Below are 26,674 nucleotides of genomic sequence, written 5' to 3'. Positions count from 1 at the left end.
GATTGAACCCCGACCTCCCAGTCTCAGGGCGGACACTCTCACCACAAGGCCACTGAGCTGGTCCCCTGCCCTTTTACCCGTCTGTAAAACAACTGCCCTTTCACCCGTCTGAAAAACAACTGCCCTTTCACCCGTCTGTAAAACAACTGCCCTTTTACCCGTCTGTAAAACAACTGCCCTTTCACCCGTCTGTAAAACAACTGCCCTTTCACCCGTCTGTAAAACAACTGCCCTTTCACCCGTCTGTAAAACAACTGCCCTTTCACCCGTCTGTAAAACAACTGCCCTTTCACCCGTCTGTAAAACAACTGCCCTTTCACCCGTCTGTAAAACAACTGCCCTTTCACCCGTCTGTAAAACAACTGCCCTTTCACCCGTCTGTAAAACAACTGCCCTTTCACCCGTCTGTAAAACAACTACCCTTTCACCCCTCTGTAAAACAACTGCCCTTTCACCCGTCTGTAAAACAACTGCCCTTTCACCAGTCTGTAAAACAACTGCCCTTTCACCCGTCTGTAAAACAACTGCCCTTTCACCCGTCTGTAAAACAACTGCCCTTTCACCCGTCTGTAAAACAACTGCCCTTTCACCCGTCTGTAAAACAACTGCCCTCTCCAGACCACGAATGTAGCATTTATACTACATGGTGAAAGAAATGCAAATTATGCCACTCCTTTCCCTCTGTGCCATGCCGGAAGGCAGCATTTCAGGAGAATAGCTTTTTTTCCCCCAAAGTCTCCTGAACTTGAACACAGTATTTTGCGTCAAAACAAATTTGTTTAGAAATCCATGTCGTACACACCGCATCTCCACTAGCTAAAGAGCGATGCGTTGCGCCCCGAAAATAGCTGATCTACAAGCTCTCAACGCGTCGCGGCACATTGTGAGCTTGTAGATCTGCTATTTTCACCCCAAATGTGCCCTCTTACGGGATTTCAGCCCCTGCCCCTCTAACACAACTCTCTGCACGTCCCTGAGTCCCCAGAACCAGGGGGTTCCCTTCACTTCTATGGCAAAAATATCACATTTATAAGCTCACAATGCAATATTATATATATATATATATATATATATTCGGGTGTAAAATAAGCTAAATTCATCATAATCCGTGAATCATTGAATGTCTGTCTCTTGTTGAGAGAGGAACGTGGATGCCAAGGAGGCAATGCGGCAGGCGTGCGTGTTTGTGTACGCACGCAGCAGCTCCCTATAGTCCCTACTACAAGAACCAACCACACCAAACCAGTTCCTTCCCCACACACACACACACACACACACACACACACACACGATAATAATAAGCCACAATGTATCCGAATGGATCCATTTCCTTAAAAACAATTGCACGTTTGTTTGTGTGCCTTTTTCCACAGTAACAACTACAGTATGTCAACAGGTACGCCCCATCCCGGTCCGGGTACACAGACCGGGTAAAGTGGTACTGTACACACACCGGGACCGGTACACATACCGGGTACACAGAGTACAGTTCGTTCTGCCTCAAATTAAACCACATGATAATGAGGATACATTGATGTTCCGCGTTAGTCATCGAGTCAGTTGCTGGTAACTTTGTATACTTTATTTATTATCGTGGGTGACATTGTTGCCAATCATAATAATACTCACGGTATTACATACATATAGTTACTTAGTTACAGACAGTAGCCATCGTTACATTACAGTGTTACATTGTTGCATCGTTGTTGCTACATGGTTTTGGGGGCTGGGGTCCCACTCAGACAGTCAGTCAGTCCCTCCTATTAAACTAATTGCCATGATCAAAAGAAACATCGCATTTTTATACATCTTTCCTCAGCATAAATAAAGTGAGTGATATTTTGGAGGTTGCCTGCAGTGTTTTCGCTACATTGTTGCAGTGCCTGTGATGCTTTATTATGGTAGCATCGCTGCTTCTTTGCGTCAGTGAGTGATCAACGCGTTGTTGTTGCAGCCATGCAGATATGCTGATAGATGGGGGGGGGGGTAGTCTACAGATCTACAGTGCCTGGGATGTTTTTATTTTCTCCTGATGAATTGAAAATGGTGGACCCTGTTGTAAACAAGTGATCATGGAAGGTGTCGTCCACAGACACACACACACACACACACAGTAACAGTATTTTGTATTGACTGTCTTGTTTGTGCCTTTCGGTTTTGAAATATTCCCATTCTGCACACTAGTAAAATGAATGTTCAATAAAATCAATGTGTCCAGTCAGTCAGTCAGGCCTGTCTGCCTGTCTGTCTGTCTGTCTGCCTGCCTGTCTGCAGCTACTAAGTAGGCTAGACATGCTGTGTCTTCTCTTCTTCTACAATAACATTATGTGACATGTTCCCATTCATAGCGACACACACACACACAAAGCCAAAGCAAGCAGCATTACATAGCCTACCTGGGGGTGGAGAGGAGGGTTCGAATCCTCGTTCAACAATAAGCTTCCATGTGAGGAGAAGAGGGGCGGTGAGGTGGTCCGCGGCAGGGCAGGCAGGGGGTCCTCTCTCTCTCTCTCTCTCTCTCTCTCTGCGCCTGCTGTGTGCTCGTCGGCACTTTGTTCAACAACAGACAGACAGACTACAGGGTCCAGCGCGGAGGACGGTGCGTGTTGTGTCGGTTGTCCTGTTCGGCTTGCCGTCGCTCGCAGTGTGGTTGCCAGGTTCTTTTTGGGTGGGTGGGAGAGAAACAAGCAACTCGTGTCTATGAAAAAAGACAAGCCCAAAAGAAGCGAATATACTGTAGTAATAGGCCCCCTAGGGTCACCACTAGGCCGCTGGTTCTCAAGGTGGGGTCCCTGAGGGTCCACCACAGCTAAATGATAGTTATAGGAACCAAATGGACCCTTAAGTTATGGGTCTGTAACTAAACTCTGAGAGTGTACAAAGGGAACTTTACACACCCCCTTTAGGGTCCATTTGTACACTCTCAGAGTTACATTAAAATTGATTTTACAATATACATTGGGGGTCAATGGAAAATATATCGTAAAAAACTGGGTCGTATTATAATCGGGGACTTTTTAGACCAGGGGTGGGCAACTGTCGATGGCGAGGGCCTTAGTATATATTTCCACACTCACTCCAGAGGGGCCACAGTGCATATTACTGTCGTAGCAAAAATAGCCAATCTACAAGCTCAAAACGCGTCGCAATGCGACGCGTTTTGAGCTTGTAGATCAGCTATTTTTTGCTATATTTGAATTGAAAACCTGAATAGTTTTTTGCTTTTTTTTAATTGGAATCCTTTTCAGTAAGCTTTGTATTGAATTTCAAATGCATTTAGTTAGTTATGTTAACTTTATGAACTGTGAACATTAAGTACTAGTCATTTCATACTAGTCATGAAGTAATTAAAGCGGGTTTGGAATTGTAAACAGCTGAAATCAATCAGTATTCTGATATTAACATGCGGGCCGCGTTACAAAACTTTGTTTGTGCCAACTGCTGTGGACATTTTAAATAATAAAATGTTTAAATAGTTCACCTAATACCCACTGCTCATGATCACTGTTGCTGTGTCTATGTGAATGCATTTTATATAGTATTTTAATGCACTTGTAATGTATTTTTTGTAATGTTTTATTGCTGTAACTGACTGCCCGTGTGCCAAAGACGAATTTCCATTTTATGTAAATTTAATGGACAATAAAGTTTTCTTTATCTTTATCTTTATTAAGTGAAGGTGGGGGCCACATGTGGCCCCCGGGCCACCAGTTGCCCACCCCTGATATAGACTATTTGACATTCAATGTTCTTTTCCCACAAATGAGTCGTTTTATAATCAGAGTGGTCTTAAATATTCGGTACAATACTGGTACATTCATCTGGGGCTCCTTGACATGGAAATGTATGAGAATGCCAGGGTTTAAACCATTGGTTCCAAAAGTGGGGTCCGGGGACCCCCAGGGGTCCTTGAGGGAGTTCCAGGCCCCCAGCTAAATAATAGTTCAGAACCAAATGGACCCTTATGTGTCTGTAACTCTGAGTTAAAATTAATTGATTTTATATAAATAAATTGGAGTCCCAGAGATAGAAAGATAAATGAAATGGAGGTCCGTAGACTAATGCATGTCACACTGGGGGGGTCCTTGAAATAAAACGGGTTGAGAATCACTGCTAGAGCCGTAAAGATCTTCTCTCATGGGGGTCCCTGGCATATCTTTTCAAATGGTGGTCCACGGACTAAAAATAAAACAATTTGGGGGTCCTTGACATGAAAAGGTTTGGGAACCAACATGATTAGGATTAGGAAACAAGCCCAGAAAATAAACCAATACAATTTAGAAACAAATAACCACACCCAGCATTGAATATCTATTATTACATCAAGCTACTTTACAGAAAAACTAGCCCAAAGTCGCTTATAAGAAGCGGACATGGCAACATGCTTGTGCCATTCGAGTTCGTGCATGCGCAGTGACGATGCAGCCAGCAAGGGTTCGTCGGTGACGTCACGGGCAAGCGGATGTTCATCTATGGACCGGGGTCACGAGCCTACGTCATCTGCAAGGCAGATAATTGTGACGTCGCCGTCTAGTCCCTGCCTTTGTTAATGTAGGGCTATTGATTATATCAGACTAGTACTCCACAATATAACATTAATATAAGATATATTATATATATAAAATTAACTTACATATGATTCAGGACTATGTTGATGCATTTGATGCATTACCATGTTTTGTTCTTGCTTACTGTAAATCACTCTGGACTAAGTCTGCTAAATTCCTAAATTATACATTGCAACATGATATTAAAATGAATATATATATATGAAGTAAACAATGACCAACTTTGTATTTTACATGCCAGTAAGAAGCTTTTTCATTTGTAATATTTATTTATAAAAACAAATAATAGGGAAGAACTATCACTAACGGCACTTGTTAAAGTCAATCAAGTTTGCACTGTGTGTGGGTGGGTGGGGGTGAACACACTCAAAGACAATGGAAAACTACAATCATTCATATTAACATGTTGTGCCATTATCATCATCACAAACAAAGTCTTTGGCTGCGTGCATCACTGCAAGCAACCACATCTGAAGGAAATAAAAACTATAACAAAAATAATCCTCCTCCACAAAAGAAATAAAATGTCACCAGCGAATTACATTAACCCATTCTGGGCGGGAACCCCTTTTGGTGTCAAGCATTTAGCATTAGGTTATGCTTTAGCTGTTGAAAAATAGCAGATCTACAAGCTCATAGAGTGCCGCACTATGAACTTGTAGATCTGACATTTTTGAAAAATCGTGAAAATGTGTGTTTGAATATATATTCTTTCAGAGCGAACGGTTTTAACAAATTTAACTCAAATCTTTGCTTCGGGGGGGGGGGGGGGGGGGGTCGTTGGAACTACATATTTTCAGATGGGGGTCGGCGGCCAAATACTAGAACTAGATAGAGTAAGTAGATCTGCTATTTTTGAAAAATCGTCCAAATGGGGCTGTTGAATTAAAATCATCTTTAAAGTATTGGACATTTTTGAATATTTTTTTTAACACACAAATAGTCTCAACACATTTTACTCTCAAGAGTTAAACTATTGTTACGTACCTGCATTAGGCTACTTAATTTACAAGAAGCCTACACAATTAGAGCATGCAAAATGATTGACATTTTGATCAACATTTTCCTTCGCTCTCCCTATGGTACCACATCAATACAGCATGGGGCAAAATCGGGGGTATGTGGGCAAAATCATATCCAACGACGACAAAAACTTATTTCGTTTTGGGTCTCATGAAATGGTGGTAGCGTGGCTCAAATGCCGAACAAATAACGGGCCTTGACAAGACATGAAAAAGGGTTGAAAACCATCGGCCTAAAGCATATCAAAGTGGAGGTCCTTGAAATTAAGAAGGCGAATGACAGCTCCACCTCTCCCTCCAGGACAGGTCGAGGCTCCCGCTAACCATCCCTCCATCAGGCTCTCCAGGGTGGGTCGAGGCTGCCTCCCTCCATCCATCCATCAGGCTCTCCAGGACGGGTCGAGGCTCCCTCCATCCCTCTACAGGATGGGTCGAGGCTGCTGGGTGATCAGCAGGTTGAAGCGTTTCTTCAGCGTGACTCTGTGGCGAGAGAACTTGTCGTCTGGAGAGAAGCGGGCCGGGTGGGCCGAGCTGGTGGGCAGGCCCGAAGGGTCCACTTTCTGTTGGGGGGAGGTTAAAATAATTAATATGGCGTTCAAATGGTGGCTGAAACCATATCGCTCAGTTTAATAGCATGTTAGCTCCAATTTATTTGAAGCACTTGAAAACTCCACAGCGTGCCCTATCCCTGGGGCGGGAACAGTCACCGAAAATAGCAGATCTACAATCTCACAAGGCGTGAGGCCGAGTTTGTATATCGGCTATTTTTTGAGTGGTGCAACCACTCCCTTACGGAGCTGTGTGTGTGGCTGGCTGGCTGGGTGGGTGGGTGTGTCTGAGCACGAAAACAGCATGGTTGTTTTTCACCACCTGTGCGCAACCCACACACACAAACGCACATGATTTCGGGTGTGATTTCGGGTGTGCCAGACTGCCAGGACAGTACAGTAGAGGGACCCCCACACATCATTTCTCAACCGTTTCGGACACGGGGCGGCTCGCCGGAATCGGGCCGGCACCCTGGGTGCTTCCCCCCCACACGGAGTTGCACCACTCACTTCACTTTTTTTTTTAAACCTTTTTTGTGAGAGTATTGTAGACAGAACAAGGGTCACGGTGTCCCAACTCAGGTGACTAACAAACACATTTTAATAATCACAATATAATAGGGTAAGTTGTTCAGTGTTACAGGGTAAGTTGTTCAGTGTTACAGGGTATCTGACTATTGTGTAATGTGAAATAACATAGATCAACTTTATTTACCATTTTTGATTGAATGATCGTAATGTAATAAAAAGTTGAATTCACGTTAAAAAGATTTCTGCAACCATTTTGTGTCGTTTGGATATGCCAAATTAATCCGAAGCATTTCTATTGTGCATCAAAAATGGGAATAAATGCACTTACTGGTCAAATGTTTGAAATAATCACAGTTGACATTAAAGGTATATTCAGTGATTTTACTTCATTCAAATATCACTTATTATTTTTTTTTTTGATAATCCTCCCTACTATAGAGTGTGCTGACCATATAAGGAGTTCCTCCCTGTCCCCAGTGAGCCCCTGGGGTCAAAAAACCCTAGTTTCAGTTTTGGTGGCGGGTGGCAAAGCCTTCATCCAATCAGGATGAGAGGGGCCTTCCTCCAATCATGATCGAGTGTGGGCGGGCCTTGGTGCACATGCTGTTGGCCTGTTGCACTTCCCCCCACTGTAGAGCGTGTGCACATTTTGTTACTGGGGCGGACTGGGTGGTTTTCCAAATCACCCAAATCACTGAATGCTCCTTTAATTGATCAAAATTTGGCCTCATCTTATGATCCTAGCCATGGTTCACATCATGACACGACACAAAACAACCTTTGTGTCGAACCTTAACGAGGCTATTTTACTGTAAGTGTAAACCACCTAAATCTGACATGAAGTCACATTACAATTTAGGCATTTAGCAAACGCTCTTAATCCAGAGCGACTTACATTAGGCAAGAACAAAAAGTATGGGAATACAATACACATATATAAAATGCATTTATCAAGAAACATGCGTAAGCTAAGAACGTAACTAGAACATATCTATATAATGACACTATACATATATACTATACTATGCTACACATATGTACTATGATGTGCTATGACTACATACAATGCAATTATTGTGCTGTCTACATGACATGCTATAAGTCTGTTTCAAATGCTATCTAAGTCTAAAAAGTGCTATCTAAGGGGGTTAGGGTAAGTGCTATGGTCACGGCCACACAGCCAACTCAAGGTACGGCCACGGAGACGACTTGGGGACCCAACGCAGCTCCTCCAAGGAAAACAAACAAATGAACGGAGCTGAACGTGAATCCCCCCACCGCCCACCCCTTTTTTCCCTCACTGTATGTGTTTCTTTTCCCTTTTTACCTCCTTTATGATGAATTCCTGTTCTGTCCTTTGTCTATATAGAAGTGTCTATTTGTACGTCTCTAAATGTTTTTGATGAATTGAACATTGTGGACCCTATTGGAAACAAGTGTAATGCTTAATTGGGTCGTCCACTCACAGTTAACAGTCTTTGTATTGAGTTTGTGCTTGAAATGTACTGTAATTCTGCAAACTGTTAATACATTTTTCAATCAATCAATCAATGATGGAGTCTGAAAAGGTGGGTCTTCATTAAATTATTAAATTAAATTAAATTAAATTATGATGATCTAGACTAGAGCAGAGCAGTGGTTTTCAAACAGCATTGAATTGTGGACATAATCTTAGCCAACGATAACAAAGTAATAAGTATTCTTCAGTTTTGGACCTGCGAGGCTAAATGCCATCAGATGGTGGTCCGTGGGTCAAATGGGTCTGAGAGGCTAAATGCCATCAGATGGTGGTCCGTGGGTCAAATGGGTCTGAGAGGCTAAATGCCATCAGATGGTGGTCCGTGGGTCAAATGGGTCTGAGAGGATAAATGTCATCAGATGGTGGTCCGTGGGTCAAATGGGTCTGAGAGGCTAAATATCAGATGGTGGTCCGTGAGTCAAATGCAGAATAAATAAATGGACCTTGATATGAAAATGGTTTGAAAGCAGTAGTTTTCAAAGCGGGGTCCGGGGACCCCCAGGAGGGAGTTCCAGGGGGTCCCCAGTTAAATGATAGTTTGGAACCAAATGGACCCTTATGGGTCTGTAACTCTGAGTGTACAAATGGAACCAAACGGACCCTAACGGGTCCATTTGGTTCCATTTGCACACTCTCGGAGTTAAATTAACATCGATTTTACAATATAAATTGGGGGTCCCAGAGATTAATGCATGCAATGCATGTCAACCTGGGGGTCCTTGAAAATAAACGGGTTGAGAATCACTGCTAGAACCGTAAAAATAATCTTCTCACGGGGGTCCCTGCTGGCATTCTCTCTTCAAAAGGGGGTCCGCGGGGATAATTACTAGTGTCAATTCGGGGGTCCTTGACATGAAACCCACTGTTCTAGAGTCACATTAAAATGTTTTAGTGCAGAGATAAAGCCCATGTGAATAAAGTAAACATACCTTCAGAGTGTAGATTCTCACTCCGTCCTCGTTGTCGTAAAACTGCAGGAACATCTTGGACGATACTTTCTGTGGCGTTAACTTTAGAAAAGAACGAAGTGTGTTTGTCAATAAAAGGTTTAGATTTAGAGAGAATAAAACGTGGAGTGTTTCTGTTCTCGCTTGGTTTGGTTTCCACGTGGAGAACTTTTCCTTGCAATGCTCGCTCTGGAAATGTGGAGCGGATATCCGGTAGTAGATAGTTCCGTACCGCTCAGCACCCTGGGAAATGGTGTTTCCATCGGTAGTCATGTTGTCGCTTAGAGCAGTGGTTCCCAAAGTGGGGTCCGGGGACCCCCAGGGGTCCTTGAGGGAGTTACAGGGGGTCCCCAGCTAAATTATAGTTTGGAACCAAATGGACCCTTATGGGACTGTAACTCTGAGAGTGTACGCATGGAACCAAATGGACCCTTATGGGACTGTAACTCTGAGAGTGGACAAATGGAACCAAATGGACCCTAACGGGTCCATTTGTACACTCTCAAGAGTTAAATGAACATAGATTTTACAATATAATTTCGGGTCCCAGAGATAGAAATGCCATTAAATGGGGGGTCCGTAGCCTAATGCATGTCAAACTGGGGGTCCTTGAAATTAAGCGGGCTGAGAATCACTGCTAGAACCGTAAAAACCTTCTCTCATGGGGTCCTTGGCATATCTTTTCAAATGGGGGTCAATTTTGGGGTCCTTGACATGAAAAAGTTTGGGAACCACTGCCTTAGAGTATATATACTCTTAAGTGTTGTCCATATCCGTACCGCTCAGCACCCTGGGAAATGGTGTTTCCATCGGTTTGATTGATTGATTGATTGAAATATTTATTAACAGTTTGCAGAATTTCAGTACATTTCAAGCACAACTCAATAAAAAAAAACACACCCGTGTGAACTGAGTGGTGTAAGGTTTTATATAGCATGATCAGCTGTGGTCTGACGTAATGTCTGACGTCCGATGTGAGGTATTATATAAGGTAAGGTATTATATACCCTGATCAGCTCTGATCTGACGTAATGAAATCACACCTGGATGTGATTTCACAACTGGCTTTTTTTGTGCAGAGAAAATGACCACGGTTGCTACGGTCATCCAGTTCACCCGGGTGTGATTTAATTACGTCAGAAATTATTTTGAACATAGCAACCATGGTCATTTTTTTCTGCACACAAAAGCCAGTTGTAGGAGTGGTTTGGTACGGACAGACACGTAAACTAACAAAGCCAGTTGTAGGAGTGGTTTACACCACTCAAAAATATATATGTAATTTTTGTCAGCTTACACTGTCCCCCACAGACAGTTTTCTTAGAAGTGTAAAGCAGCGTTCAGTGTGTCAATGAGCAGCCTTACTTACCACAGTTGAAGTTGATGGCCCCTATGAGTTCCAGGTACGTGTGTACTCTTACTTACCACAGTTGAAGTTGATGGCTCCTATGAGTTCCAGGTACGTGTGTACTCTGCCGATGCAGTTGACGTCTCCGCAGTTCTTCAAGCCTGGGCGCACTGACGTCTTGTTTAGGTACTTTGGCTTGCTCTTCAGCCTGACGAAGAATTGGACAAACTTATGTCAGCAACCAAGTCCTAATCTGTGATTTGTGAAAAGTCATGAAACCACACTAGCTTGAGCAAAATAAAATGACGTGTAGAATTATTATGAGGTATTATCGTGTTCACATGTTCTATGTGTTCTACAATAACCAGTTGAAGGAATTGTAGATTGAGAATCTTTGCTTTTATGAAATATTCGAGGAATCATGGAAGATGGATTATTAGGATTATTGGAAGATGCTTCTGAAAATGTATTCTATTGCTAGTTTGCTCACTTCAAATAAAAATTGATTTAATGTTCAAATACAAGCGCACAGCGTGTCGAAGAACTTATATCTAGGCATACACCTGTTATGCATAGGTTATTATTACAGATAATTGCTTGCTATATGTAATTAGGTGGTTGAGTGAGAGATGAGGTGAGCAGAGTAATACTGATGTTTTTACCACTGATCCAGGATGTAGTTTCTGATCTTCAGATATCTTTCTGGGGTCTTGGATGACCGTCCCTCAAAAAACTCTGGGATTGCTTGTTTCTCCTCCTCGGTGATGGTGTCCAGGTCCATCTCTACTTCTTGTTCTGGGGCTGTAAGCTCCTCCTCTTCGTCTGCCTCCTCATCATCATCATCATCATCTTCTGCTTCTGGTATATAAGAGACCAACTGACCCGCGTTGGCTTTATTATCTAAAAAAAAACACACCCGTGTGAACTGAGTGGTGTAAGGTTTTATATAGCATGATCAGCTGTGGTCTGACGTAATGTCTGACGTCCGATGTGAGGTATTATATAAGGTAAGGTATTATATACCCTGATCAGCTCTGATCTGACGTAATGAAATCACACCTGGATGTGATTTCACAACTGGCTTTTTTTGTGCAGAGAAAATGACCACGGTTGCTACGGTCATCCAGTTCACCCGGGTGTGATTTAATTACGTCAGAAATTATTTTGAACATAGCAACCATGGTCATTTTTTTCTGCACACAAAAGCCAGTTGTAGGAGTGGTTTACACCACTCAAAAACTGTTAACTGTGAGTGGACGACCCAATAAAGCACTACACTTGTTTACAAGAGGGTCCACCTTAATTGTTCAATTCATCATAACATTTAGAGACATACAAATATACACTTCTATGTAGTCAAAAAACAGGAAATCATTCATCATAAAGGAGGTAAAATGGGAAAATAAAACATATACAGTCATGTTGTTGCTTAATGTAAGTCGCTCTGGATTAAGAGCGTCTGCTAAATGCCTAAATTGTAAATTGTAAATTGTTGTTCATCCCATAGATAGAGGTTCTCAACCAGTGGTCCGGGGACCACCAGTGGTCCTTGAGGCGGTTCCAGGTGGTCCCCAGCTAGATGATAAGAGTTAGGTAAACCAAAAATCCTTATAGATCTTTATCTAGTGTAAAATGAAACCAAATGGACCCTAAATAAAGTATTGTATGCATTACTTACTTTAGACTTAGAGAAGTCTATACACAATTAGAGAATGTAGAATAATTGTTATTTTGATCAACGTTTGCCTGTTATTGAACTTGTTGTGGACAAAATCGTATCAAACGATAACAATTAAGTCTTAAATGGTAAATGGTGCATTTATATAGCGCCTTTATCCAAGGCGCTTTACATAGATTGTGCATTACATTCACCCATTCACACACACATTCATACACCGATGGCAGCGGAAACCATGCAAGGCACCAACCAGCACATCAGGAGCAATTAGGGGTTCAGTGTCTTGCTCAAGGACACTTTGACACTAACTCTGGGGGAGCCCGGGTTCGAACTGGCAACCTTGCGGTTCCCATCCAGCCACTCTACCCCTGAGCCACCGGCAGTCTTGGGCCTGAGAGGCTAAATGTCTTCAAATGGTGGTGTGTGGTTCAAATGCAGAATAACTAATGTTTCACATCAATGCCTTGATGTGAAAAGGGTTGAAAACCACTGCCACAGACACACAGAGCAATGGATTTCAACCCTATCGTTTATTACTTCTGCATTTGAGCCACGGACCACCATTTGATGAAACGTAGCCTCGCAGACCCAAAAAGAATGTTCCAATTTTCTGAAATTTAATCCAGATAAAACTGAAATCCGCAAAAAGGCTTGCAATATTTTTGACTATAGGCCTATCTTTTTTACAATTCAAATTTGTATTTGTTTTTCAAAATCGTACAAAATCTAGGTTCAGTACAAAGCAGCATTACAAACATTACAACATACCTTACAGATAGCCAGTCCAAGAAACATATCAGTTAAAATTAAAATAACAGGAAGGAAATCATTTAAGGTTCATATACATCCAGAACTCATCCCATGTCTCTTTCATTTTGCTTTCTGCATCTACCCTGCCCAACATATATTCATATGATGTTATTTTGATCATTTCTTCACTCCATTCTTTAAGCCCAGGTGTTCTGGGGACCAATGACGCAAGTCCAACCTTTAGAATAGTGAAATAATTTTTAGATATGCCAGGGACAGCAGTTCTGTCCCCTAATAGACAGAGCCGCGGATCTCTGGGCAATGTCAATCCCACCCATTTCTCAAGGAATTTCAGTACCCTACACCAGAAGGGTAATCAACGGACGATACAAGTATTGAAAATAAACTAATATTTGGAGTGACAGAATAGCATAGCCGCAATTTGCAACTCTAGATATTATTATAATGGGATGAATCTAGAGTTGCAATACCCTCCATTGACTCCCCATTCATCCAATTTTGCCTTTGCGATCTGCTTTCAGCTGTAGGGCAAGCTTAAATTATCCTCTTTCAATCTGCCAAGTGTTTGTTACATTAAAAAAAAATCCACCGTAGACATGTTATAGGGGCGACTGTGGCTCAGGAGGTAGAGCAGGTCGTCCAATGATCCATGGGTCGGCGGTTCGAATCCCGGCTCCTCCTGTCTACATGTCGAAGTGTCCTTGAGCAAGACACTGAACCCCAAATTGCTCCTGATGTGCTGGTTGGTGCCTTGCATGGTTTCCGCTGCCATCGGTGTATGAATGTGTGTGTGAATGGGTGAATGTAATGCACAATCTATGTAAAGCGCCTTGGATAAAGGCGCTATATAAATGCACCATTTACCATTTATGTTATGTTAGGAGCTACTTTCTGTCAAGAAAATCTCTGCAGGTGATTCTTTTTCTAAGTGTTTGGAAGCACTCGTCGAAGTCACTGAATGGCCCTGCCGTTGGTACACCCGTTTCCAATTTGTACATTATGCAGGAGGCAGCAGCGTGACCCGTTAAAAAAAAACGAGTGCTTCCAAACTCCATCACCTGAAGAGAATTTCTTGACAGAAAGTAGCTCATAACATGTCTACGGTGGATTTTTATGAAACAAAAGCTTGGCAGATTGAAAGAGGATAATTCAAGCTTGGCCTAGAGCTGCAATGTTGGTGAGTTTAACGTTGTTTAATACAAGCAGATCGCAAAAGCAAATTGGATGAATGGGGAGTCAATGGAGGGTATTGCAACTCTAGATTCATCCCATTATAAAAAAATATAGAGTTGCAAATTGCAGGTAAGAATAGCAAAGTCACAACACAAAACAAACGTTGACCCAATATTCATGTGCTTTAAAGCTATAGCCTTTGTCCAAAACGGCCAAAGTACCGGTATGTGTATATATTCTGTTTCGACGTTGATATTAGTCTAATTATGCTTGCATGCACCTGTTCACAGGAAGCTTGTAGAACAAATATTTTCACCAATCCTTTACACATGTAAAATTATGTGACAAAAAACTAAGTAAAGTTGGTGCATACAGCAAAAAAATAAAATAAAAAATAAACGAAGACAAACGGAAATAGCATTTCACAATTTATTACATGCAATGTTAAATAATTTCACAAAAATATAAAAGAATGAAGAAATATGAACAAAGTCTATCAAGTCTTCACGGACACCACAATCCCTTTTAAAGCACACAGGCTGGACATAAAAACAGAAGGAACCGAATACAAATATAAAAATACAATACATTTCAAGGCTTCGCGACACACAGTAAAATCTTCAACGCTTAATAATATTCATTTGTAACTCTGGGAGTGTGCAAATGTTAATCAAATGGAACCTTGCCACAAAAAAAAACCTTAAATTAAACTTTTTTTTTTTTTTTACAAAAGTTCCTCATGGGCTTCACAGTACCAGCAGATCACACACACACACACACACACACACACACACACACACACACACACACACACACACACACACACACACACACACACACACACACACACACACACACACACACACACACACACACACACACACACACACACACACACACACACACACACACACACACACACACACACACACACACACACACACACCCTATCCTTTCTCAGCAATTTAAAAAGGAAGAATATGGTGATTTGATGAAGACACATTTTCTCTCGCCCACACTCACTCACTCACTCACATAACCTCCTTCATCACCAAAGATGAAATATGAACACTACACAGATTGTCAGCAGCATGAAAAGGAAGCAGGGGATTTGTTTGTAAGATCAATACATAAAAAATCTTCAATTAAGACACTACGCTTACTGTAGTGTAGGGAGTATGTACGTTGTTTTCTTTCCAGTAGTCTGGGTGATGTATTCATAAAATGATGCTCACGTCAGCGCAGTTTTAAAATTAGATTGCTCATTCGCTCGCTCGGTCTCTCGCCCACGCGCACACACAGCGTACGTACATTCCCCTGTTGAACAGAGACCCTGAAAACCTGTGCAACAGAATATGCGAATATAACGACTTCCTGTGCTCGCATTCTGATGGCCCGCAGGTCGAAGATTAAAAAAAAAATATTGCACAAGCAGATGCACAACATACAGAACAGGTGCTATTTATGGCTTTTGGCTTCATGTAGTAATCCTGTCTGAGGGTCCTGTCCGTTCCATGTAGTAATCCTGTCTGAGGCTTCTGAAAACCATCGTAAAAAACTGCACCGGTGTTGGCGGCGTCCTCAATTCAACATCCAATCCATTAAACCAAACGGAAGACCAATCAATAATCTTGTCACCTGTCACACCCACAATAAACAAAAAAAAGCTTGTCCAGCTTTCTTATTGGGTGAGAAGGTTCCGACAATCGACTTTCTTATTGGACAAGTAGCTTCCAACAGATCTAATTGGACAAGTAGGTTCCAACAGATCTAATTGGACAAGTAGCTTCCAACAGATCTAATTGGACAAGTAGCTTCCAACAGATCACTTTCCCCAAATTGGACGAGAAGGCTCCAACAATCGTCTTTGTTATCGGACGACAAGTTTCTGACAGTCCACCTTCTTATTGGACAATGGATGAGAGAGGGGGCTCCACCATCAGTCTGCTTTCTTATTGGACGAGGGGATTCCGTTGCCGTTCTGCATGGTTCCGTTGTTGTTCACCGTCGTCTTCCCATTGGCTGAGGCCATGTATGACATCGGAGAGCCCGCCTCCTCAGGCTTCAGGTATTCGTTTACCACTCTCTGATAGGTCGGATGGGTTGTCAGCACTCTGAGCAGATCCTCTGTGGAAAAGAGGGTTTTGTTTTTTTAGGAGTTTTCAAACAATGGGCTCTATGCACACAGAATAACTCTTCCTACCTAACCTTCCCTACTTCCTTCACAGGTGTTACCGTCCGATGATACTAATTAACCCATTTTGGGCGGGAACCCCTTTTGGTGTTAGCATTATGTTATGCTTTAGCTATTGAAAAATAGCAGATCTACAAGCTCATACGAGCTTGTAGGTCTGCTATTTTTGAAAAATCGAAGAACGACTGACATATAAACATAGCTTTTTCAGAAAACTGTCAGGACGTAGAAGACATTTTTAGAATCTGATCTCAGGTCAGAATGGGTCAAGGCTCCGTTCCATTTAGTGTGCAGTGGTTCTCAAACCTTTTTTTAATTTCAAGGAACCCCATAACTCTGAGTGTACAAATGGAACCAAATGGACGCTTACGGGTCCATTTGGTTCCATTTGTACACTCTCAGAGTGTACAAACGGGGCCATTACAAAACTATTTTGTATGAGAGAAGAGCGACAACTCAAGTTTTCAACGCGTTGTCGCTGTTTTGAAAACATGACAAAAAAAACCCTCCAATATACAACAATGTGCAAACAAACACAGCAGCAAGACTCGTGAGCTGCTGTGATAGGAGAAGGATATCAAATGCAACACAACCACCCTAAAGACTAGTCATTGTGTGCATTCCTCCACTATACCTGCATCGAGTGATACATGGAAATTGATTTATTGGAGATTCTGACTTTCAATTGTACATAAATTTAGTTTTGACTGTATTGTTCCACTTTTTGCTTTGGCAATGTAAAACGTACGTTTTCCCATGCCAATAAAGCCCTTTGAACTGAACTGAACTGAAATTGACATACTGATTACTGACCGACTTATGACACACACCAAAGAATAGAGACTTACGCTCTGTAAGCTGGCCATTACTGGAGGCCACGGTGTGAAGCTGAGAGGTCTCGTACTGAGGAACGCCCAACAGTGCCCCCATGAGGCCAGACAGCTCCCCTGCATCCAGGCTGCCTCTGCCCTCCTTGTCAAACAGCTGGAAGGGAAGAAGAAGAAGATGATGCCTTCTGGCTAGTGTCGATTTCGTCGACTAAAACTAAGACGAAAAATGTTCGTCGACTACCTTTTTCCACTGACGAAAACTAAATGGAAACAAAATAAAAACTAAGCTACGATGACTAAAACCAAGACTAAATATAGACAATTTCGTCAACAAATAAAAACTAGACTAAAATGTTAGGAAGGGACTAGTGGACAAGAGATCCAGTATAAGTAATTTTACAATTAGTTGCATGCTGAAAATAGCCGATCTACAAGCACACAACGCGTCACGTTGTGAGCTTGTAGATGTGTTACGACGGCATCAATGCCCGCCAAAACACATTTTAGTCGACAAGATCAACTCTAGATTTAGTCGACTAAAGTCTCATGACATTTAATCGACTAAAACTACACTAACACTAAAACATTCCAGGGGAATAAAATGTGACTAAAACTAAATGAAAACTATTCAAAAGACTAGAACCAAAACTAAATTCAATTTTTGCTGCCAAAAACAACACTGCTTCTGGCCCAAAATGACACCTTGCATTTGAAACGGGAGACATCTGACATCTCTTATTGTTATTCCCTTTTTATTGTAGGATTCTTCACCCTAGCTCTTGGTCCATAGCCTTCTACTGCTAGCTCTGGTCCAGAGCCTTCTACTGCTAGCTCTGGTCCAGAGCCTTCTACTGCTAGCTCTGGTCCAGAGCCTTCTACTGCTAGCTCTGGTCCAGAGCCTTCTACTGCTAGCTCTGGTCCAGAGCCTTCTACTGCTAGCTCTGGTCCAGAGCCTTCTACTGCTAGCTCTGGTCCAGAGCCTTCTACTGCTTCTACGATTCTGCTCTGGTCCAGAGCCTTCTACTGCTTCTACGATTCTGCTCTGGTCCAGAGCCTTCTACTGCTTCTACGATTCTGCTCTGGTCCATAGCCTTCTACTGCTTCTACCATTCTGCTCTGGTCCAGAGCCTTCTACTGCTTCTACCATTCTGCCCTGCAGTTTAAGGCTAAGGGACTTTCGGTTTTAAATCTCAAATGGAAATCAGACCAGCCTCTCCTCTTTTGTGGAAATCTCACAAACGTTTGACCTACTCACCAATACAAAGACGGGTTGTGTCAATAGAAAGCCTACTTTCCTTAGTGGACGCACTCTGAGCCCTCCCACCACACGTATAAACGGTACTTTTCGGCCAGAAAGTGATTTTTTTTAATTCTCTATGAGGCAGTTCTCTGGGCAATATCGGTAGAGGGTGCAGCGGAGTAACTAAAATATTTGTTTTCCGGTGGAAACAAAATCCCTTTTGTTTTAATAAATTCAACTGATTAGTTGCACCCCCCTATTTAAAATAAACAAAGACGGGGGGGCCCGCTGGCCTAGCGGTCCAGGTGCATCATGCCACATATAGGCTCTGGCCCATAGACATATATACGTAGACGCCCTTTCCGGCTCTGAGGCGCGTGTCACCATTGAAGGTACCATTGTGTTCACTCTTTAATGTTTTCTGTTAGTAATCTAATCCCCCCTGGCTCTGATGTTGTATTGTTAATAACTTTGTTGTTTGTGTTTGTTTGTCTTGTTTTGTATTGTAATGTATATTGTCATGACTGTTATAAAGATTTGTTAAAAAAAAAAAAAGCCTTCAGCACTGCACTTCCGCCTTCATTGGGATACACGTCGCTCCAATGAACTGCAACGGCCAGTGAGGCATCTATTTCTTATAATATCTATGCTCTGGCCTGACAGCGTGTTGCGTGTTCGAGTCCCGTTCATGACGACCTTTGCTGCGTGTCTCTCCCCTTCTCTCTCTCTCTCTCTCTTTCCTGTCCGTCTTCACTGTAACTATCAATAAAAGGCACAAAAGCCAAAAACAAATCTTTAACCCATTCTGGGCGGGAACCCCTTTTGGTGTTTTAACTAAGCATTATGTTATACTTTAGCTATTGAAAAATAGCAGATCTACAGGTCTGTAGGTCTGCTATTTTTGAAAAATCGTAAAAATGCGGCACAAATCTTTGAATATATATTCTTTCAGAGCGAACGTTTTTTTTATTTCGACGTCAGACCTAAATGGGTTAAAATAACTACTCGCCCCGCCTGCCATCAGCCAGTGCCCTAACCCTAACCCTAACCCTAACCCTGACATCAGCCAGTGCCCTAACCCTAACCCTAACCCTAACCCTGACATCAGCCAGTGCCCTAACCCTAACCCTAACCCTGACATCAGCCAGTGCCCTAACCCTAACCCTAACCCTAACCCTGACATCAGCCAGTGCCCTAACCCTAACCCTAACCCTGACATCAGCCAGTGCCCTAACCCTAACCCTAACCCTGACATCAGCCAGTGCCCTAACCCTAACCCTAACCCTGACATCAGCCAGTGCCCTAACCCTAACCCTAACCCTGACATCAGCCAGGGCCATGCGGTGGAATCATGTACACAGCTGACGTTACCATGAAAGCATGCAGACAGCGAAGGCGTGTCCGTCACACGCCTCTCCGCACATCAATGAGTCACTCCAACAGGTGACAGTAGCGTGGACGGTTTGGGTGTCGAAACCAAACACAGCAGAAGAGGAGGAAGTACTTACGGCGAAGGCGGTGTGAAGGGTCGAGCTGAAACTGACACAACCAGATATGGGCGCGACGCTGGAGTAGACCTGCCGCAGATCCACCGAGTCATCCTAAAACAAACACATCACATAACAGAGGCATGGATTAAAGCTAAAAGAATGTCGTTAGACCAAATCCTATTATGTGATTGGTGGAATGGTGTGAAAGGGGCGCGGTTACCTAAACAATCTTATCCAACTATAAATGCTCTGTGTACGTCTGTACGTGCGTCTGTAATCCACGTGACTCGAGAACCGTTCGCCCCACCGACTTCAAATTAGACACGCGCCTTCCACACCCCACCACAGAGTGTGCAACACACACACACACACACACACACACACACACACACACACACACACACACACACACACGGGAGCTGACCAGTACAACCACAGTCTTATACAGTTGGCCACTAAGCAGCTCCAGGGGGAGCAGTTGGGGGTTCAGTGCCTTGCTCAAGGGCACTTCAGCGGTGTTGGGTGAGTGATGACAATCACTTCCCCAACCAGATTTTTCCTGCCCGTCCGGGGAATCGAACCGGCAACCTTTCGGCAACAAGGGCGCTCCTCTAACCCTTAGGTCACCGCTGCCCCAAAAGCGGTGTTGGGTCGGTCGGACCCACGGTTGTCCAGAACCGCCACAAAAGGCCTCTGCCCGGGCTCTGGACAGGCTAAGCTCTATATGTGGAGCTGGCCAACACTCCATATTTGGGCATGCCTGACACAGGCATATAAGGGACACAGACAGATGGGTGGAACGGGTACTCTGACACGGGTACAACGGGTATGGCAGAGCCGGGAGGGCATGGATGGATCTCCAACTTCCATCGTTACCGACTCAGTGCTCTACAGCCGGGCACCGCTCTAGTCAACACAGAATAGATAGAATAGAATCAATAGAATTTTGATTTATTTTTGCAATATTTTTCCTGTCGTTCTACCTGGTTGCGTGCCAACCAGGTGAAGAAATTACAAACCTGAGGCTTCAACCTTTGCATTTATGAATTATCCGAGACCATTTATGTATGGAAAATGCTTCCTTCGAAAAATAAAAGTTTGACCACTTAAAATGACCACTAGCTCATGCCGGAGCACTTGGCTGGTTCTGGGAACAGATTTTGCGTAAATATGCTTTAAACAAGTTTACATAATGTGTATTACTGTCTAGCCTGAAAACCCTAAAATGCCTATATTGAGCATTTTCTTGGTCATACTAACATACAGTATGTGGATGTACTCAAGAACGATGCAGGAGCTCAAAGCACCAACGAGCTGGTCAGATGTATGGAGAACCACGAAGACTGGAAGCGACGATGGAGGGCTCGTCTGATTGATTGATTGATTGAAGAATTTATTAACAGTTTGCAGAATTACAGTACATTTCAAGCACAAACTCAATACAAAGGCTGTTAACTGTGAGTGGACGACCCAATTAAGCATTACACTTGTTTCCAACAGGGTCCACCATGTTCAAATCATCAAAACATTTAGAGACGTACAAATAGACACTTCTATAGACAGAACAGGAATTCATCAAAAAAGAATTCATCAAAAAGGAGGTAAAAAGGGAAAAGAAATATATACAGTGAGGGGAAAAAAGGGGGGGGGCGGGGGGGGGGGATTCAGATTTTACGGGGGCCAGTTTCGAATTGCAGCCATCCGTAGGTGCCCTTTGAGAGCGGTTTTGAAGGAGTCAAGGGATTCGCATGTCTTAATGACAGTTGGTAGGGCGTTCCACATTTTGGTGGCATAGGAGCGTCTGAGGACGACCTAGAGAGATTGTGTGTGTGTGTGTGTGTGTGTGTGTGTGTGTGTGTGTGTGTGTGTGTCAGAAGTGCTGCATGGCTAAAGCGGACTGATAGTCTTGAAAATGATGGGCCTTATAGAGTAGAGAGCACAAAGAGTGGTGTCTGCCTGCCTGCCTGCCTGCCTGCCTGCCTGCCTGCCTGCCTGCCTGCCTGCCTGCCTGCCTGCCAGTCCTATATACGAGTAGAGAGCACAAAGAGTGGTGTCTGCCTGCCTGCCTGTTCTACCTTAGAGTAGAGGGCACAAAGAGTGGTGTCTGCCTGCCTGCATGCCTGCCCTATATACCTTAGAGTAGAGGGCCTTAGAGTAGAGGGCACACAGACTGATGGCCGTCTGTCCGTCTGCCAGTCCCAGAATAGAAGCGAGTTCCTGGCTGCTGGCCTTCCACCCCTGGGCTGCAGACCTACACCAGTCAGCTAGTCTGTATAGCACGGCCTCCACCTCCGACGCCCCCAGCCTGGCACACAGAGAGAGAGAGAGACAGAAAAGCGAAAGCATGGATTAATGCAGTGGATTTCAACCCATTTCATATCAAGGCCCATAATTACTTGCGCAAGCAGAGCGCGCAAGTACTAGTTTCGCCCGACGATGCGTATGCACCGTCCCAGGACGATGCGTATGCACCGTCCCAGCAGATGACGTAATGACTACTTGTGCCTGATACGGCAGTGGTGCCAGACTACATACATAGGAACATTACCTCGAATCCTCCCGACACTAAAACATATCGTCATATCGTCATCACTCGACAGAGTATAGAACTGCCCTCGACAGAGGGCAGTTCTAGTTTAACCTGCATTTGATTTGAGCCACAGAACCACCGTTTGATGACATTCAGGCAGCCTTGCACAACCAAAACAGTTTGTCCACAGTTCCATGCTGTATGTGTATTGATGTTGGTACCATTAGGAGAGAGAACAAGCAGACACTGCTCAAAATAACAATTCTTCTACGTGGAACTTGAAACCACGAGAAAGTTATACCCTGACGTCATATGCTGGGACGGTGCATACGCATCAAAAGTAACCACAGTATACCACTAATCAACTTACAAATTACATACATAGAGGCATTTCCTGTAATCCACCAGACATTGATCGAGATATACGTCACCATCGAAGGCATTGGGTCCTTTAATCCACATCTTTATTACGTCATCATTGAGAGCTAGTCATCATTGAGAGCTATAATGATATACCCTGACGTCATATGCTGGGACGGTGCATACGCATCAAAAGTATCCACAGTATACCGCTAATCAACTTACAAATTACATATACATATACATAGAGGCAATTCCTTTAATCCACCCGACACTGATCGAGATATACGTCACCATCGAAGGCATTGGGTCCTTTAATCCACATCTTTATTACGATATACGTCATAATACTACTTTTTCACGTGCAAAAAGTAGGTACGTAGCAAATAGCTAAACCTAATAATTCAATATTTCAATCGTTCTTTCAAAGAGAAGCTGAGATTTGACAGTTTGTAGCGGTCGACAGTACTTGCGCACTAGTAGGCCATAAATGGACTACTAGTGTGCAACAAGCAAGTAGGCACTCGACAGAGTATAGAACTGCACTCGACAGAGTATAGAACTGCACTCGACAGAGTATAGAACTGCACTCGACAGAGTATAGAACTGCACTCGACAGAGTATAGAACTGCACTCGACAGAGGGCAGTTCTAGTTTAACCTGCATTTGATTTGAGCCACAGAACCACCGTTTGATGACATTCAGGCAGCCTTGCACAACCAAAACAGTTTGTCCACAGTTCCATGCTGTATGTGTATTGATGTTGGTACCATTAGGAGAGAGAACAGGCAAACACTGCTCAAAATAACAATTCTTCTACGTGGAACTTGAAACCACGAGAAAGGAATGACAAAAAGACAAACATTAAAGACACAAAGAAAGTCTTACGTAGGTAAAAGACTTTAGCCTATAGCTAGCCTATATATAGTTAGCCTATAACCTCACTGTAATAGGCTAACCCAGATGGTAGGCAACCTTAGGCACGGGTGCCAACATTGGCACAGCAGAGGGTGATCACTGGCACACTGGCACAAGTGTGAGAGATGATTCTTCTTTTAAATTTAAATGTATATAAAGAAGTTTACAGTTTAAGTCAATAAGTCCACTCACATCTGTATGCAAATTACATCCTGCACATAATTCTACATTCATTTAAACTCAAATTCATTGAACTCTGACTGAGGAGACAGAATAATACAATCATACATGCTGATGTGAAAGAAAATGTTTCTAAAGAAGAAGACGTTTGGATTGGCCATTTATTTTGGCTGGAGAGTGGTTTGCGTGGGTCTCCTTACCCAGCCTTGTGGAGCAGCCCCAGGGCCTTCCTGGCAGGAGGATCCACGGGCAGCGAGAGGCCTCCCAGTTTACACACATTAGTAACAGTGGCATCGGTCTCCTTACCCAGCCTTGTGGAGCAGCCCCAGGGCCATCCTGGCAGGTGGATCCACGGGCAGCGAGAGACCTCCCAGTTTACACACAGGAATACGGCCTTCCATCACATAGTCTGTGGCTGGGATCCCCAGGGCCCTGTGGAGAGCAGCACGGAACAGCAGGAAGAATTAGTGGAAGAACAGCCGTGGTTTTCAACCCTTTTCATATCAAAACGCCCATTTATTTATTCTGTACCTGAGCCACGGAACCACCTTTTGATGACGTTTAGCCTCTCAGACCCATTTGAGCCACGGAACCACCTTTTGATGACGTTTAGCCTCTCAGACCCATTTGAGCCACGGAACCACCTTTTGATGACGTTTAGCCTCTCAGACCCATTTGAGCCACGGAACCACCTTTTGATGCCGTTTAGCCTCTCAGACCCAAAAGGGACTTTAGTTTTTGTTAGATAAGATTTCTGTCCCCAATTCCACGCTGTATTGATGTTGGTATTACCCCATTTAGGCCTGACGTCGAAATTAAAATAATCTTCTAAATCCTGACAGTTTTCTGAAATACTGTTTTCTGACATATTTCTATGTCAGTGGTGTTCAATATTTCATGTCAAGGACCCGCAGAATTGTGTATTTGGCCGCCGACCCCAATTTGAAAATATGTTGTTCCAGGGACCCCCTCAGAAGCAAAGATTTGAGTTGAAATGTTCGCTCTGAAAGAATATATATTCAAAGATTTGCGCCATATTTTCATGATTTTTCAAAAATAGCAGACCTACAAGCTCGTAGCTATGAGCTTGTAGATCTGCTATTTTTCAATAGCTAAAGTATAACATAATGCTTAAAACACCAAAGGGGGTTCCCGCCCATAATGGGTTAAGTAATGCAGATGTAACAATAAGGGGTCCATTTGGTTACCAAGTCTCCATCATTTAGCTGGGGACCACTCGGAACCCCCTCAAGGACCAGAACGGTGCAGCACTAGTTGGCTGTCCAATTCATTTTTAGTTACTCTTGTTTTTACTACAAGAGAGAGACTTCTTTAAGAGAGGTTTAAGTCGAGCACTTTGATGTCGTCTGTTTTAAAGCCACAGTAGTTCTGACTCCAAGTGCCACATTTTGAACGTAGTTAATGTTCAGCAACTACAGACTAAAGACAATACATATTTTCACGGAAAAAATGAGAATCATGTGATAATCGTGATCTCAATTATTCTCAATTCCATCTCAGAGATTCACATTTGCGCAAGAATCACAGATGGAAAGCAACAGGTGCAAGTAAGTACTCTCCTTGCTATAGTAGCTTTTTTGCACAATAAAGAATACAGAAATCACACCCGTGTGAAGTAAGTGGTGCAACTCCGTGTGGGCGTCCCCGGGGGGGGGGGTTCCACATGAACGCACACAGGGTGCCGGCCCGATTCCGGCGAGCCGTCCCGCGTCCGAAACGGTAAGAGTTACCGTGTGGGGGTCCCTCTACTGTACCCTTCACTGTACTGTACTGTACTGTCACGGCACACCCGAAATCACCATATATACTGTTAATATGTGCGTGTGTGTTTGTGTGTGTGTGTTAGGTTGCGCACAGGTGGTGAAAAACAACCATGCTGTTTTCGTGCTCAGACGCAACCAGCCAGCCACCCACCCAGCCACACACATAGTCACTTAAGGAAGTGGTTGCACCACTTAAAAATAAAGTAATAATGTGTAAGTAAGTAGGTGGGAGACAGAGGCGTATTGTCGGTATGAGCCAGAGTGTGGTTTCACACTCTGTTCAACTATTTTTGGAAAGCCATGAATCACAGAGTGATTTATCAGTGAGATGTGACGCAATCTGGAGGAAGGTCCATTTATGAAAGCAGCATATCAGCCATTTTTCAACTTCATCTTCATATAATTGGTCTTTACTCATGCATGCTCATTATGGGATGGTGCTCTGGGCTCTGTGGCGTGGCCTGTGTGGACAGTTTGGAAACCTACCTGCCAATGACCACATTGGTGGTGGATTTAACCCATTTTGACCTGAGATCATCAGATTCTAAAAATGCAGATTCTTCTACATCCCGACAGTTTTCTGAAAAAGCTATGTTTCTATGTCAGTCGTTCTTCGGTTTTTCAAAAATAGCAGACCTACAAGCTCGTAGCGCGCCGCTCGGTGGCGCGCTATGAGCTTGTAGATCTGCTATTTTTCAATAGCTAAAGTATAACATAATGCCAACACCAAAAGGGGTTCCCGCCCCCAAAAAAAACGTTGTTTAAGCATCCAAGTCATTTCATACATTGGCTATTCAAAAATAGCAGATCTACAAGCTTGTATGGTTATACGGTATGTCTCTGGGCTTGGAAAAAAGAATTGTGAAAATGTGTGTAAATCTTCGAAAATATATACATTTCTTTTAATCCATTTAGGCCTGACGTCGAGAAAAAAAAAAAAAAAAACGTTTGCTTTGAAAGAATATATATTCAAAGATTTGTGCCGCATTTTCAAGATTTTTCAAAAATAGCAGACCTACAAGCTCGTTGCGCGCCACTCGGTG

At 43.2% G+C, this 26,674-nt stretch overlaps 2 protein-coding genes across 3 annotated transcripts in view; both read right to left on the bottom strand.

Annotated features, from left to right (window-relative positions):
* Positions 1-5,270: 5,270 nt before the first annotated feature.
* On the bottom strand, positions 5,271-9,374 carry nop10 (NOP10 ribonucleoprotein homolog (yeast)). Its single transcript, XM_079490513.1, has 2 exons — positions 9,118-9,374; positions 5,271-6,150 (listed from the first exon to the last, which is right to left on the bottom strand). The coding sequence occupies exons 1-2, from the start codon at positions 9,169-9,171 to the stop codon at positions 6,010-6,012; spliced, it is 195 nt and encodes a 64-aa protein (XP_079346639.1). The 5' UTR covers positions 9,172-9,374; the 3' UTR covers positions 5,271-6,009.
* A 5,146-nt stretch (positions 9,375-14,520) lies between these two features.
* Positions 14,521-26,674, bottom strand: part of lpcat4 (lysophosphatidylcholine acyltransferase 4) — a 43,147-nt gene continuing 30,993 nt past the window's right edge. Inside the window, exons 9-14 of one of the 2 annotated variants that reach the window (XM_079490762.1) lie at positions 24,215-24,279; positions 24,048-24,108; positions 21,993-22,164; positions 19,878-19,970; positions 17,148-17,283; positions 14,521-16,232 (exon numbers count right to left, since the gene is read on the bottom strand). In XM_079490762.1, coding sequence (XP_079346888.1) covers positions 16,045-16,232; positions 17,148-17,283; positions 19,878-19,970; positions 21,993-22,164; positions 24,048-24,108; positions 24,215-24,279 — 715 coding nt within the window. In that variant the 3' untranslated portion in view covers positions 14,521-16,044. Of the gene's footprint in view, positions 16,233-17,147; positions 17,284-19,877; positions 19,971-21,992; positions 22,165-24,047; positions 24,109-24,153; positions 24,280-26,674 lie in introns of both variants that reach the window. The other variant, XM_079490761.1, reaches the window with a different exon arrangement.

The sequence above is a fragment of the Electrona antarctica genome, assembly GCF_951216825.1.
Source record: "Electrona antarctica genome assembly, chromosome: 21".
NCBI lineage: Eukaryota > Metazoa > Chordata > Actinopteri > Myctophiformes > Myctophidae > Electrona > Electrona antarctica.
The sequence above is the reverse complement of the archived record's forward strand: the minus strand, read 5'-3'. Positions and strand labels throughout refer to the sequence as shown.